This window comes from Nuphar pumila, chromosome 4, assembly GCF_984573655.1.
Source record: "Nuphar pumila chromosome 4, dmNupPumi1.hap1.1, whole genome shotgun sequence".
NCBI classification, from domain to species: Eukaryota; Viridiplantae; Streptophyta; class Magnoliopsida; order Nymphaeales; family Nymphaeaceae; genus Nuphar; species Nuphar pumila.
Genome location: NC_143252.1, coordinates 114,353,458 through 114,370,154, shown reverse-complemented (window position 1 = coordinate 114,370,154; position 16,697 = coordinate 114,353,458). Strand labels below are relative to the sequence as shown.

At 36.2% G+C, this 16,697-nt stretch overlaps 1 protein-coding gene across 1 annotated transcript; it reads left to right on the top strand.

The window, feature by feature from the left end:
- The first annotated feature begins 11,138 nt into the window (after positions 1–11,138).
- On the top strand, positions 11,139–16,162 carry LOC149840677 (asparagine--tRNA ligase, cytoplasmic 1-like). The gene is made up of 7 exons (XM_090005115.1): positions 11,139–11,585; positions 12,376–12,612; positions 13,039–13,623; positions 14,284–14,519; positions 14,671–14,800; positions 14,997–15,055; positions 15,979–16,162. Exons 1-7 carry the CDS (start codon positions 11,139–11,141, stop codon positions 16,160–16,162), a joined length of 1,878 nt encoding a protein of 625 aa, XP_089861241.1.
- The last annotated feature ends 535 nt before the right edge of the window (positions 16,163–16,697 follow it).

Genomic DNA, 16,697 nt, shown 5'->3' with positions numbered 1-16,697 from the left:
ATGATATATAAGAGCCTCACTAAATTACTGAATATTTTAGTGGTTCTATTTCTAAAAATTCCAAAAATAGACATTTCTTATAGAATATTTTCAGTAACATGGTCTCTACTAGTTGTTATTTCTTGAAAGAGACTTTCTAGTTTCTAATAATTACAGAAAGGATCCTGTAACTTCTGTCTAACTCAGGAAATTTCAGAATTTGCAGTTTTGATGTTTTGGTTCTGTTTATTTCCTTATAGAGGCTTCTAATTTTTATGCTATTACATAAAATAAGTGGTTTTACTTTTCTAAAAGCTTCAGACAATGTTATGTTTTTGCTGAATATTACATAACTAGCAGGTCTTTGATTGTTTTGAAATTAAAAAAAGGTTATATTTTACTAAAAAACTTTTGAAGCCTAGCTCTGTCAAAATTGCATGAAATTTAGTACTTTGTGTGTATTTTTGCATATTTAAAGATCCACAATAAAAACACAAAATGCATAAATGATTATTTTGAAGAAAATATTATTAAGAATTACTAGCTGACAAAAATATTTTAATTAATCCTAGTATTTCTCTATGTTTAGGCAAATAACAAACAAAATAATCATGATTTTAGTAAGGCAAACATATCAAACTAATTTTTTTTTGGTTATGCGTATGGATCTGGTCAGTTTTGGGTTCATTTATATGATTACCTAGACCCAAAACAATTATTGAGATCCATTATAATCAAATTTATATTAAGTTGTATATAAAGCAACATGGGATATTTCAATATTTTGAGTGTATGCTTATACCCAATTATGAATTAAGTTATCTTTGAAAAATGTATTGATGAGATGTATTATGAAAATAACATATGTGCAATTGAGTTAGTACTAATGAACAACATGGATAGCCATCCATTAAAATTGTATCGCCATACTAGGATTAGATTGATTCAGTCATTTTAGATCAGATCATGCATTATAGATTGAATTGTATATATTGATCCAAAAAATAGACATCATCAAATCCATTGGAGTGTATTAGTAATTGGATTACACTAATCATGGTAAATTGTATTAGATCTATTTAAATCAGGTTATGTGAAACTGAGAGAATTAATGACTCAGTTTTAAACATAACAAATTCTTTTTGTTATTTTAGTCTAAGGTTAGATCATATTAGATCTTGTAAACCTTGTTTGGATCTATTTATACCAAGTTTGATCTATGAGATATGGTTGGACTTAGAGCATCTGATCGAACTTATTCGAGTAATGCAACTTATACTGAATCAGCTTGGATTCAGTATATTGGTTCAAACCTGATGAACCTGTTCTGATGATTCAATCCAGCTGGGCCTTAATGGATTACTCGAGGTTGTACAAACTAGATAAGATTCAGTCAAATTAGATTAGATTTGAATAAATCTAGTTAGGACAATTTGATCAAGTGAACTTCTTGGCTTAAACTAAATCAACCAAAGTTCAAATCAATCTCTCTAAACCATACATATTGGTTGGTTTAAATCAATGATAATTAATCTTGATTATACTGGTTAGCTCAAGTCAATGATAATTAATCTTGGCTAAATGGGTTAAATATCTCATGTGTTTGCTAATGAGAATTAAAACTTAAAATTTGTCTTAAACTCATGCAATATATTTAGGATCCAGGTTGAAGATGGATCCGGATAAGCATAATAGAATTATGGAATGTTTCATTTTCTTATGTGCTATGAATAACCTTGGTCAAATTTTATATGAATCAATAGAGTATCCAATTGGATGTAGATCCATATTGACAGGATTGTTACATGTTTTATTGACATTGCATCTTGTATTGAATATGCTTTATTAGTATTTTATGCTTAGATTTTATTAATACATGAATTCAATTTAATTCAGATGTTTATTGTGGATCTGGATAAAGTAAAACTGGATAAGTTTTGAGCCTAAGCATGTGTAAATTATGATTTGTACTATAGTTGAATCATAATTAAGCATATGAATGAACTTGATATATAATCAGTTTGGATTCATATAATTGTTTAACTTTCTGCTTGTATTAAACCTATTTTGAATGTCTTGATGATAATATCTCAAGTTAATATGAATATGTAAAATCCATAATAACATAATGAGATTCAAGAATATCTTAAGGGTTAAGCTTTATGAATGTTTCACAATTTGTTATAAAATTATGTAATGGGTTTGAATAGTTGATTGTGAATATTTTTGGATTCATATATATAATGGATTTGGACTATAGTCAAATCTTATATAGCCCATGATTTTGCTTGAGCTTTCTAGCCTTACATGAAGATCAATTTTTTAACTTGATGATAACATCTCAAGTGAATTTTATGACCCATATGAATCCATTGAAATGAGTATGCTGATAATATGGATTTGCACTACAGTCAAATTCTGCATGACCCATAATGGAATACATAACCAAGTGAATATGTTTTATATCTAGATATTGTATTATATCTCTGAGTCTTAAAATAGGTTTATAACCTTTGACATAATCATTGTGATAGAATGAAAAAGAATCTCCTATTGGGTTAGGATACAATTCATATTAAATTAATTAAAGAACTTGTGTTTTGTCCTAAGAAATGATACATGTGATGTTTTGCATTGAAAAAGTGATATGCATAAAAAAGTGAGAGCACAATTAACTTTTGCATTGAAGAAGTAATACGCATGAAAAAGTGAGAGCACAATTAAGTTTTGCTTTTTCATGTGAATAATGATGATAGAATCATACAATCATAGTTTTCTAGCAAGAAATCAGGGAAATACAAGACGTTGTGATAGAAGTCCAAGAGAAACCCCCTCTCATCATTGACCACACACTGGCTAATCTCTCTTTGATAAAACCCTTGAGGTCTCTCCTGCCTACCAGGAGCACACCCAACTTCAACCTTGTATCAAGGATCCAAGGCCTTTTGGGGATCTTATGTTGAGTTTGGGCGCATGGATCACAAATATGAGGATCTAGCATGGGGCCTGTGCAAATAGGGGTAGGCAACCGTTCGGGCGACCTGATGGGCCAAGTTTACCCTACCCGCCATGGGCCAGGTTTGGGACAAAGTTTTAGGCCCAGCCCCGTTAGTTAACAAGCAGAAACTCGGGCTGTTATATATGTGGGCCGGGTTTGGGTCGGCCCTCAAGTTACCAGCCCGACAGGTTTGAGCTATTTACTAATTTTTAATTATAAAAAATTAAAAATTAATTAATTGCATAGTATCTTGGTAACTATTATTATTTACCTAATTAGTTGCATTTGATTTTATAAAAACTAGAAAGATAATTAATTGGGTACATGAAAACTTGTTAATTATTTATTATTTAGTTGGGTTCAGGTTGGCCCAACCCGCTTCACATTGGCTCATTGGGTCAATGATGCAAGTCATGGTTGCTCTTCAAACTCGAGCCTATTAAGAACCAGGCCAAAGCCCGACACATTAATAAAAGGGTTGGGCCATGTTTGGGCTAGGCTGCACTTAAAGTTCGACGTGTCAAGCTGGCTTGATGTTAATCCCTATGTGCAAATATACATTGTTATTCAAACAAAGGATTTTAAATCAAGAATTTGAAATCCTTCTTATAAAAGAGAAATAGGGCTAGATCCTCGAATTTGAGAACGGTTGGGGGAAGGTCCGTTCTTCCTTGGTTTTGAGATCCAAACATTTTAAACACACATATCAAAAGATATGAGATCTGCTATTTGGCAAATGCCGCAAACCGTCTAATTTCGCACATGCCTCACTGCCACACCAAAGTTAACAATATCAATGTGAATCTGTCGATACATATTGAATTAGCCCAAAATCGATTCTATAACGGGATCGATTCTGATAAGGATAATAATAATATGGTTAAACCTCATAGAGATAAGAATCTCTCAGAAATCAAATGTGCCATCTTGGACTCCTTCCACATCAGCTCTTGTGCTTTAGATAAATCAAATGCAGTTCAGAGAGATAAATCAAATGAAGTTCAGAGAGGTCAAACCTGATCAGGAGTATCATGAGATTATTGTGAGATCCGATATATCATTTTTTATAAAATTATCAAAAATGATAATTGCCATCTTTTGTTATCATTTGTTAGTTATTGTTATCATATCAAAATTGCGTATGTCGATATCTCAAAACCGTGTATTCAAATCATTGTAACACTACTATGTTTATAAATAGAATACTTAATCTTTTCGGTGGACAAGAGAGCAATTATCGAGTTTGTTATAATGTTTATTATTCACTCATAGTATCAGAGCCATCAAGTTCAAACGAGTGTCCAATAGCCTTCTCGTCATCACTTTCCTTTCTTATGACCCAGTGAAATGCTATCGCTAGTCTTGTCTCGATAAAACTAAATAGAGACAACTACTTACTGTGGAGATCTCAGCTCAAATCGATCATGATCAGTCAAAATCTCCTCAAGTTCGTTGACAACTCCTCAACTCAACCAGACCACTTTATTGCCACATTAGATGAAGGTAAAATAGAGAATCCAAATGACCCTATTTAGATTTATTTTGATTAGCTGGATCAATGCTACTGTTTTAGAAACTATTCTCGGCCAAATCATGAGAACAAAAACAACCCGTAAAGCTTGACTTATCCTGGAAAAAACATATGGATCTCAATTTCCTTTGGGACTCATGATTCTCAAGAAAAGCTTAACTTTCATCAAGAAAGAAAGTTTAGATATACTGTCATATCTAGACCGCATAAAATTTTTAGCCAATTCTCTTGCCACCTCTAATCACCCTTTAGACAATGATGAACTAGTTCAAATAACCTTGAATGATCTCCCTCTCGAATATGAAAGTTTTGTGACCTCTATCACCACCGATCTGGCCCTGTATACCTTTATAGATCTATATGATCTACTTCTTAATGAAGAAAAATGTGTGCTTTTGATCTATGCCAAGCCTACTAAAATGCCCGAACTTCAACATACTACCTTTACTACCTTTAAGGGTCACGATCATGGACACAATTTTTATCGAGGCCATGACAGAGGCCAAGGGAGAAATCCCTCTCAAAACTTGCCTAATAGCAACCTAGTTCCTCAAAACCAAGGTGGTTGTGGGCTCGTCACCTATCAATACTGTAGAAAACATGCATATTTTGCCAAAACTTGCTGGGATATCTCTAAAGCCTTCTCTGCCATGTCTCTTCAGCAATCCTCAAATGAATGTTGGTATCATGACACAGGGGTTATGAATCATCTCACCATAGATGATCAACAACTCTCTAATAAATCTCAGTACTATGGGGGTGAGCAAATCATGGTTGACAATGGTAAGATGCTTTTCATCTTCCACATTGGTAATTTTGTTCTAAAATTTCATTGTTCTTCTTTTGATTTAAAAAATATTATTAATGTTCCTAATATCACGAAGAACCTTTTATATGTGAGCCAATTTACTGAAGATAATGATTATATTTTTTAATTTACGCCCTTTGAGTTCTTTGTCAAGGGCTGTCAGACAAGCCATATCCGTTTCAGGGGACCAAAATCCAGCACAAGACTCTATCCAATCAAAACTAACAATCATATGAAAGTGGGGACTTATGCAAAAAAAGTGACATCTTTTGATCTCTAGCATCAATGTCATGACCATGCAAATAAGAAGATAGTTTCTTACTTAAACTCCAGTCATGCTATTTCTGTTAATAAAAACAAAAAAATAAAAGTGTGTGAGAGTTGTCTTATTGGCAAAGCTCACAAACTTCCTTTTGGTTCTCTTTTTCTTCTACATCATCACCACTTGAACTTCTTCGCATCAATGTTTGGGGACCCGTTCTAGTCTCTTCCCACAAAGGGTTTTATTTTTATCTTCTTATAGTGGATGACTTTTTTTTGTTTTTTATGGCTTTTTCCTATGCATGCTATGTCCCAAGTGTTTGAGTATTTTAAGTCTTTCAAGCATATCACTGAAAAACAACTTCAACTCCCCATCTATGCCTTTCAGTTTGATAATGGATGCAAATTTACCAGTCATGATTTTAAAAACTTTTTACATGAACATGACATTTTTTATCACTTTTCGTGCCCGCATACCCCAGAACAAAATGGGCTCATTGAGTGCAAACATCAACACATCGTTGAAACTAGCCTTAGTCTGTTACACACCTCCTCTTTGGCCTATTCATTTTGAGTAAATGCTTTTTGCACAACCGTCTACATTATCAACCATCTTCCAACCTTAGTGCTTATCGTAAGGCCCCGTATGAGCTTTTTTTTCACACATCTGCTCGCTATCACCATCTTCGTGCCTTTAGTGCACATTGTTATCCGCTTTTGACTCCCTATCATACCTCTAAATTTTAACCCAAAACCACTCCCTGTATTTTTCTTGGCTATGTCTCTCGTCACAAGGGTTATCTTTGCTTTGATTCTTCTCAAAACTGAACCTATATCTCTCATCATGTTTACTTTGACGAGTCTGTTTTAGGGTCAATTTCTTTCTCTGCTCGTCCTCTCTCACCTGATCTTTCTAAATGGGGCATGTCTTAGGCCATCGTCTTACCCCTCCTGATCCTCCTCATCAGCTTTGTCCCATTCTAACAATCCCTTCGGATAATCCCGTATCTCCTTATCTGACTGTCCCATCCTCCCCTGTGACCCACCTTCCTGCTGATGACCCCTCTGACTCTCCTCTGCCATCACCCTCCTCTTATGTTGATCTTTCTTCTTCTATCATTAGTTGGCCAGCTGACCAAACCCACTTCATGATTACCAGTACTATGACCAACTCTCTTAAATCTCATGCGTTCTCCACTACCCGCTACCCATTCCCCCTTACTTGCTTTAGCTCTATTTTACTTACACCCGAACCCACTTTATTTTATACATGCTAATCTTTACCACAAGTGATGCACGACTATGCAAGATGAGTTTCATGCACTCCAACTTAATCATACTTGGCATCTCATTCCTCCTCAACCTCATTATAATGTCATTGATTCCAAATGAGTTTTTCAAATCAAACAACATGATGATGGCTCGGTTGCTCGCTACAATTAGGTGTGTCTCCTTGCTAAGGGTTTTCATCAAGAAAAATGAATCAATTTTTTTGAAACCTTTAGTCTCATTATGAAACCCACTACTATTCATGTTGTTCTTGCTCTTGCGGTTTCGTTACACTGGCATATTTATTAGTTAGATTTTAGAGAACTGTCAGACAAAACATCATCACTAGCAACTTCTCTACGGAGATCTCTCGCCTTGGTGTGGTTTTTTCTATCAAGGATCTTGGGTGACTCAATTATTTTCTTGGTATCGAGGTATTACATTCTCCCGTTGGTGTGATTATCTCTCAATGACTACACTCTTACTCTCCTTCAGCAAGCCTGCATGACTTACGCTAAACCCGTTTCTACCCTTATGGGCTCCTCCTCCAAGTTATCCAAAGATGGTATACCTTTGTTCTAAGATCCCACACTTCATCACATCATTGTTGGTGGCCTGCAATCTCTCTCTCTTACTCGTTCATGCATCACAATTGCTGTAAAAAAGGTTTGTGCATTAACCAACTGATGCTCATTGGTCTGCTGTCAAAAGAATTTGACCCTACTTGAAGGAGACTTTGCATCATGGCCTTCTCCTTCAATCATCATCTTCTCTTCAGCTTAGTGCCTACTCGAATGCGAACTAAGCTGGTTGTCCTGATGATTGAAAGTCTAATGTCGGCTTTGCTGTTTTTCTTGGACCAAATGTCATTTCTTGGTCGTCCCACAAGCAAAAAATCATGGACTGCTCGAGTATAGAGCTTGAGTATAAATCCTTGGCCTGCGGTGCCTCCGATCTACTTTGGTTACACTCTCTCCTCTGTGAACTTGGATTTCCTCCTATCGCACCACCTATGTTATGATGTGACAATATCAGAGCTCTTTACCTTGATGCCAATCTTGTTTTTCATGCTCAGACCAAGCACGTTGAAATTGACTTTCACTTTGTTTATGATCATTTCCTCTCATGACTAGCTTGCAGATGGCCTAACCAAACCACTTTCGTTTGTGCATTTTGTCAACCTTCATCACAAGCTCAATGTGTGCCCCCCCCCCGTTGAGCTTGCATAGGCGTGATAATATAAGCATAAGCTCCTCAAAAGAACCCATAACTTCAAATGATATTCCTCCAGGATGAATCTTGGAGTTACCAAAGTTATCATCAGTGGCTCCTATGATAGTTTTGGCTGGTTCCCCTAATGTAGCCATTAATAGTTGTGTATCATGATCGACTCATATTATGCTGGTCGATTCCTCTAATGTAGCTACAACCCTTAACCACTTTCTCTAATGTAGTCATTAGTTATCATGTAATTAGGAAACACTTTTCTTAATTTGTAGAAGTATCTATCGATTTTTTGTAACTCTTGTATATTGGATAACATTAATCTTGTTTAATAATATTGAACCCTGCACTCATGAAAATCATGTGAGCTTAAGTAGGTTTTTTCATTTGTCATCATTCTTTTATGAAAGAATAATGAACACGATAATAAACTTGATAATCGCTCTCTTGTCCACAGAGAGGATTGAGTATTCTATTTATAAACATAACAATGTTGCAATGATTTGAATACACAGGTTTGAGATATCGATATACACTGTTTTGATATGATAACAATAACTAACAAATGATAACAAAAGATAACAATTATCATTTTTGATAATTTTATCAAGAATGATAATATAAATAGAATATTCAATCTTCTTGGTGGACAAAAAAGTGATTATCGAGTTTATTATCGTGTTCATTATTATTTCAGATTCAGCCTCCTTATAGAACCTGACAATTGACCTTGAATGAGGAAGATAGCTGACAACAGATGAGGTGCAATCACATTGCATACTTTAGTATGCCAGTACAGCCGATCTGCCCTCTATTTTTTGTTAGGCCTCACAGTTGATCCCAGGGGTGGAGGGTAGTCAGGTGCAGCAGTACACTCAAAGTGTGCAATCTACATCATTCAACCCAAATCATCCTACACCCTTCTAGATCTACCAAAACCCATCCCAACCATAACTCTCAAAATCACCTCTTCTTTAAAATTTATTCTATCTATTTGACCCAGGACCCACCCAAGGCTGCTTAGATCCAATTAAGGAATACTTTAGTCCATTTTCTTCTAATTGGACCCAAGTTCATCTTAAAATGAATCTTCATAATTTAATCCATGTCTCCTATGGAGACCTATTTGTTTCTATGTTGCACCAACCACTTGATGATCGAATGACTATTCTTCACTTGCTTGGATATTTTATGGATCGAATCCCACTACTACCAGATCTCTATGATCTATGCATGCTAGATATCCATGTCCAAGAAGTTCTATAAAAAAAAAACTGAATAAAGTGCAAATGAGAACCAAACTTGAGGACAAGTCTTCTCCAACCCGGAGAGAATGATACAGTAGCATAGCAGTGTGCATTATGAGTCTAAAAGATCCAATTGAGTATAGTTCTACTTTAGGGTTTTTATTGAAATTTTATTTAGTTTTTGGTTTTTTAATGCAATGTATCCATCCTAGATCCAAAATAGGCTTAGGGTTTCTTGTGTTCTCTAAATATTCATTATAGGGATTTTTCAATGGCAGTTGTTGGATTGAGTTACTATTATTTTCTTGAATTTGATTATTTTTCATTAATCTTATTTTTGTAATATAATTGGTAAGAATAGTGTAACTTAGTTGCTTCTTTACTAATCAAGCAACCAAATTGCATCAATCAATCGGGGCCTAGGGGTGTCAAAGGTTTGGATATCACCCCATCTCAAACTTTACCAGATCCGGCAAGACCTGAGTCTGGTAATAAACAAAGAAGTCTAATTAATTATTTAGGTCGGATACATAGGGTCCACTAGAATGTGGATCTGTGTATGGTTTATGAAATCTCATACATACGCATGTTCAACCCAAGTTCCCATTAGGATTCACAAATTTTAATGCAAACTGCATAGAATTATTATTTTACTGGGTCTGGTTTATGTTACCTTTATTGGATATGGTTTTTGTCTATGATAGGTCTAATAAGTAGGGCTGGTAAATGATCCGAGCAGCTCGTGACAAACTCGTTCATGATCGGTTATTATAGTTGACGAGCTGACAGCTAGTTTAGCTTAAATGAGTGGAGCCCGAACTGGAAAGAGCTAGTATATATAAAAGATATATATTTTATGTATAATATATATTTTAAGTGTAATATATAAAAATAAAAATACAAAAAATATGTATACACAAATAAAGATGCATGAAAATATGTAATGATTAAGTATAATATATATTTTAAGTGTAATATATAAAAAATATGTATATTCCTGGTATAAACAACATGAAATGTTTTTACATGATCCCCAGTTGGCAAGTCTCATTCAGGGATTCAGGGATGAGCAGAGCTTGAGCTCCGCTTGGCTAAACAGGAACACGAGCCAGTCATGAACATACTCCACTAATAAATTAGCCGAGCCCGAACATGCCCTGTTGGGTTTATTTGGCTCCAGCCCTACTAGTCAGACCCAGACCCGCACCCGGTACCAGTAGGGCAGATTTGGATCCGGTTTCGGACTCACGAGGTCCGGTGAATGTCCGACCCGTTGACAGACCCCCCTGCCCAAGGTTTCCTGCTTGCGACCGTTGGTTCCCGCAACGTTTAAAAAATTTGAATTTGTCTCACGCCATCCCTCTTGGCGGTGGAGTTATCCCTTCCTTCCTCCCCAAGAAGAAGGGCGGCAGACCTCCTCTCCTCCAAAGCAGATGACGTCTTCTCTCTTCATTTTGAATATTTCCTATTGCTGTTATACCCAATTCTGGATTTGGTTCAGAAAAATATCAATTTTTCTACGATTGCTAAACCTAGGTTCCAATTTTCGTCTCCAAAGTATTTGTATTCTTTGCTTCTATAGAAAAATCCTGATGCCCTAGATTAGAATTACGTGCATTGATTTATTTCAGAAACCCTAGACCCGGATTGTCCCCATTGGTGGAGTTCAACATCCTCCCCAACAATAAATAGCCCTGGATTTTTCCCATTCTGAATATCGCGAATTCTCTAAATAATCTGTGACGGTTATTTTGGGTGGTTTCTCTGTTTTATCTTTTCTAATTTCTGAGAAGAAATTTGGGGTTTTAGCGAAGTAGGAACATGGCACAAGAATTGGGAACTGTATCTGCTTCGGTGGTCGATCCGGCTGCGTCCGGACGAAGCAGTGAAATTGAGGAAGATCTTAACATGCATAGAATAGATCAGTGCAAATACTCAAACAGGGTCGCTTTACGCGCGATTCTCAGTCGGACTGATGCGGGTTTGGGACTGGTCGGACAGAGGGTTGTCGTCGGTGGATGGGTGAAATCTGGTAAGGTGCAACATAAGGATGCCTCCGCACCTTCTTCCCCTGCTAGGGATGGGATTTGTTATCTGATACGTCAGTCCCGAATCCCTTATTGTTTACGCTCCATTATAAGGTTTGTTGCGGGAGAGAGGCCTGTTTCTACTGATAGATCGAATGGGATTGCGAGGGAAGATGTTCAATATTTGATGGGTTTTGCTCGCTTGCAAGTGAATGATGGATCTTGTGCTTCAAATCTTCAGGTTTGTTCTTGATTTTTCTTAAGAAAGGTGGAACAATTTTTTGATGTTTGGATTACCAAAAGTATTGACAATGTGCATTATAATGGGATTTTGCTACAATAGTTGCCGGGGTAGGATTGAATAATATATTATTGTTACTGGTTAATCTTGAAAAACGTAGGTTATGATGGTTTCTTCAACCTATTTGAATTAGTGGCTGATTTTTCAATTGCTTGTTTTAGTTCAAGTTAACCAAAATAAAGAATTGTAACCTCATGAGATAAATGGGTCCTAATTTGGGTATAGGTTTTGAAGTATTTTCTTCCCTTTTCTAATTGATGCTTCGAGGAAATAGTTGCTGACATTCAACTTCCTTACCTTTGAAGGCCGAGGTTGTTTAGTATATTACAATAATGGTATTTGTATTGGCACCAACAATGAACATACTTGCTGAATGTTTAGATATTAAATGCTTCCTCTGCTTTTTCTAGCATTGCAGCAGTGTTGTTCCATATTGGGCATTTTTTATTTTCAAATATAAGATGCTTCCCTTGTGTTTCTAGCATTGCAGTAGAGTTGTTCTATGTTGGACTTGTTATAGTCCTAAACTAGTGACACTTAAGGTACTAGTATAGGGGTATATAGTTCATTAAAAAAAAATAGTATAGCGGTATATAGTAACTTCCATATATTTTTTTCTCTGTTCTATTTTCTTTACTTATCCAGAGAGATTTTTCTTTATGACGTTAATCCGGCACTCAGATCATAATTGATAAATTGGATGAATTTTAATTTATCTGTTGTTCAACAGGTTGTGTTGGACTCATCGGTAGTTCCTCTCAGCCAAGTCACATCCAGAGGAACTTCTATTTTAGCAGAGGGAGTTCTACAGGCAGTGGCTGCATCAGGAAAGCAAAAGATTGAGCTCAAATTAGAAAGGATTCTTCATGTTGGAAATGTCTATCCTATGACTTATCCTTTCACAAAGACAAAAATGCCACTGGATTTTCTGAGGAGCTATTCACATCTTCGACCTCGCACAACTGTGGTAACGTCCTACTCATAGTGCTTTAAATTGCTCAGTTGCATGATTTAGGCAAGAACAAAAACATCTGGTTCTCAGGTGTCTAATATGTGACTGATTAGTTGCTTCTTAATATTTAAAGATTTGAACTTCTATTGGTTTTTTTCATGTTTATATACAAAGATGTTTTGTATTAGGCTGTTACTTTGTCATGGGAATTGGGCACCATAAGATAAACCGAGAACTTGCGCTTTTCAGCATACATAAGATGCTAGCATTACATTCAGGTATCTGAAGATCAGTTTTAGTAAAAAAATGAAAACATGCAAAAACAACTTCCTATGAGAGGAAAATAACATTAGTCATTTAGAAGAAAATTTCTGTGGGGAAAGCAGAATATATAAGTTATGTTTGTTTTCGCCATGTTGACGTTCACTTTCCCATCTTCAGGCTGCATCAGTTGCCCGAGTTCGCAGTGCAGTTGTATATGCTTCTCAGGCATTCTTTCAAAATCATGGTTTCCTATATGTGCATACTCCCATTATCACTACTTCAGACGCCAAAGGTGGCAGTGAAGTATTCCAGGTTACAACTTTCTTCAGTGAAGCTGAGCGTATGGAGCTAAAGGCAATGAGTGATGATGGCCAAACTGAGGTGGAAGCTACAAAGGCTTCTATTAAGGAGAAAAGTGATAGAATTGAAGATCTAAAGAGGTCTGATAGCAACAAAGAAACATTGGCGGTTGCAGTTCTGGATCTTCAAAAGACTAAACAACTAGCCTCCCAAATGGAAGCACGTCTAAAATTAGAATCTGCAATTCAATACAAGGATGGAAAGCTTAACTTTTCGAAAGATTTCTTTTCTCAACAGACATTTTTAACTGTGTCTGCGCAGCTTCATCTTGAGAGCTACGCATGTGCTCTTGGTAATGTTTACACATGTGGGCCGACATTTCAGGCAGAGAAAAATCAAACTACAAAGCATTTGGCCGAGTCTTGGATGGTCCAGGCTGAACTCGCTTTCACAACATTAGCGGTGAGTTTTTTTCTTGCTATTGTGCATCTGTTTATTCTAGAGTCTAGACACTTTGAATCTTACTGTCACATAGACTTCCTTCATCTTTGATGCAGCATTATTCACAGTAAGCATAATGCTGCTTATCTGTGCTACTATTATTGCTTGTTTCTCCCATCAGAAAGAAAAAGAAAACTTTTCTGCTTGTTTCTCTTGAAATAGTCAAATTTATAGTTACATTTTTTTCAATCCAACATGGTGTTTATTGGCCACATGGGTTCCACTCATCTGGTAGGGGCGGCTTGTGAATGTAACCAAGTTGATGGGACTTCACAAGTTCAAAACACATGAGAGCATCGCTGAGTGCACTCCCGGTGGGCAGGGCGGATCTCAAGGGTTTTACCAACTAGAGGCCAGCCAATGTGCGGTCGGTTTTTTGTTGGGGGAGTGGGGGGGTTCCCTTGGATTATCCCCAAAAAAAAAACATTGATTTCATTGTAAAGTTCATAGCAGTTTTTTTTTAAATTGTACAAAAATAACCATTGACTGATTCTTCCATTCCATGGCTAAAATGATTATGTTATTCGCTTAACTCTATTATTTATCTACTTAATCATTTCATTATTTTGTTGCATTTAGGATTTTTGTTTGTATTAAGAACACTTAATTTTCTACTATCAGGAAGCAATGACCTGTGCGGAACACTACTCGAAGTTTCTCTGTCAATGGATCCTTGATAATTGCCTTGATGATGTTAAGCTCTTGTCAAAGAGAACTAAGAGTCCTAGCATGGAGTGCCTTCGGTTGGTGGCATCAAGTGAATTTGAAAGAATTACTTACACAAAAGCAATTGAGCTTCTAAAGAAGGCCAATTTTAACATAGATTGTGGTATGCAACTAGGTGAAGAACATGAAAGGTAATTCTTTTCTTTCTTTTCCTTTTTCCTGATGAGTGAAAAGGTGATCCTGTTGCTGGATTACTGTTAAAAAGTTCTTAAAACTTTTACATTGTGGGAAATTTTATTGGTTCACCATGTCAACTTTTCTCTACATCAATGCTTCTTTCAGATATTTAACAGATGAAATCTGCAAAAAACCAGTCATTTTGTATAATTACCCAAAGGAACTAACCCAATTTCATACGCGAATTAATGATGATGGAACGACAGCTGCTGCTTTTGATATTCTTCTGCCCAAGGTAATCTGCAAACAAGGAACTATTCTCTATCTTTTTTCCTTTTCTGTGTATGTGTTTGTTGTGTGTGTGTGTGGGGGGGGGGGGGGTGCAAGTTATTAATCATAACAAAGGGAGTCTTAGTTGCAAAAGGAATTCTTGGTTTGCAGCAGCAATTCTTCTTGGTAATAACCATTTGGGCTGATCCATTTTTTTATAGGGTCAAAATTTGATTAAAGGAAGCCAAAGGGAGGAGAGGCTTGATGCAATTAACAAACGGTACCCATAATTTTCAACTGCTGATCTTAACAATGAATCTACTTCTTTGATACACTATAGTACCCTAGCTTCTAAGGGATTGTGCAATTTATGTATGGTTTGTGCTTTGTGATTCTTAAATGGAAAAGAAAAATTAAGCCCATGAAAATGGAAAAAACCCTTTGAAATGGTTAAATGAAGACAGATTCAAGGGTAAGATAGACCTAATCCTTTTCATGCTTCTTAATCAGGATACATGACCTTAGTTAGGATTGAATTGCAGCTCCTTAAAGAATTCATATAGTATTTTTTTTTTCTCATGCTAATACTATCATCTCTATTGGCCAGACATTATGCTGTGGGATAATATTTCTTTTTTCTTTCGTTGTTGCTTGTCACGTTTGGATATATTGCATGCAAGTTTTGGAAAGTTGAATACATATATATACATATATTAGGCTTTTGATAAAGCATATCACGTATAGTTGTTGGACCCACTGGTTTTATGGTATGGGACTATCATTTCAACCATGAGTTAATGGATTTAACCAGACACTACCTGTAGTGGCAATTCGAAATTTAAAGTTGCATTTTAAGATTAAAAAAGTTATTTTCACTTTTTAAACTACAATTAAAAAAGTGCACTTTGTTACTTTTGAAATGAGTAATTTTTCTTTTTCATAAAAAAACCTCTACTCTTAAAGTAACCACATATTTTAAAAAATGTCATTATTTTTTTAGGTTTTTTCATCATTTCAATCAATTGAATGTTGCCAACATAAAGGATTTAAAGTTAGATTAACATCTCTGTATATGTATGTAAGAGAGAGAGAGAGAGAGAGAGAGAGAGAGAGAGAGAGAGAGAGAGAGAGAGAGAGAGCACAAATCTATTTGGCATTTGTTGTCAACGTTCTTCTGATATTTCACTTTCTGATCTTTTGCAGAATCCAAGAGTTGGGGTTGCCAAGAGAGCCATATGAGTGGTATATAGACCTTCGCAGACATGGAACTGTCAAACACTCTGGATTCAGTCTTGGGTTTGAACAAATGGTGCTCTTTGCAACTGGTCTTGACAATGCTAGAGATGTTATTCCCTTTCCCAGATTTTATGGGAAAATAAACAATTAGCCCTTTGTAACTTGTTGCTTTAATAAAATGGAAAATGCTGTTCCTCCCACGTCTGTAGCAATAGCAGTAATATTATATATTGCCATGAATGCATCCACACAAGCAAAGATAGAATTATTTTTTTGAGTACTTTTGACATGAGGTGTCCCTTGCCATAAGGACAAGCAATAGAGAAACTTTCCTGGTGGACTGGGAGGGGGTACACGGAGGAGTTTTACACCGTTGGCACTGAAACATGGCTACAGTTAACGTGGCTAGGGCCGGAAAACGAGACAAGCAGCTCGCCATTAGACTTGGCTCCAAAATTGAGCTGGGCGAACTGAGTTGCAAGTGGGCTTATTTAGGTAAATGAGCCGAGCACAAACATGGCAAGCTCATCTCAGCTCGGCTAGTATAGGCTCGTAGGTAGGGCAGTTTAGCTTGAGTTCAGAGCCGGACCTGTAAAGAGGCTAATGAGGCTTGGGCCTCAGGGCACTTGGGCCCAAAAAAATTTTAGGGGCCCATTTTTAAGGCCCAAGCTCCCCATTTGATATAA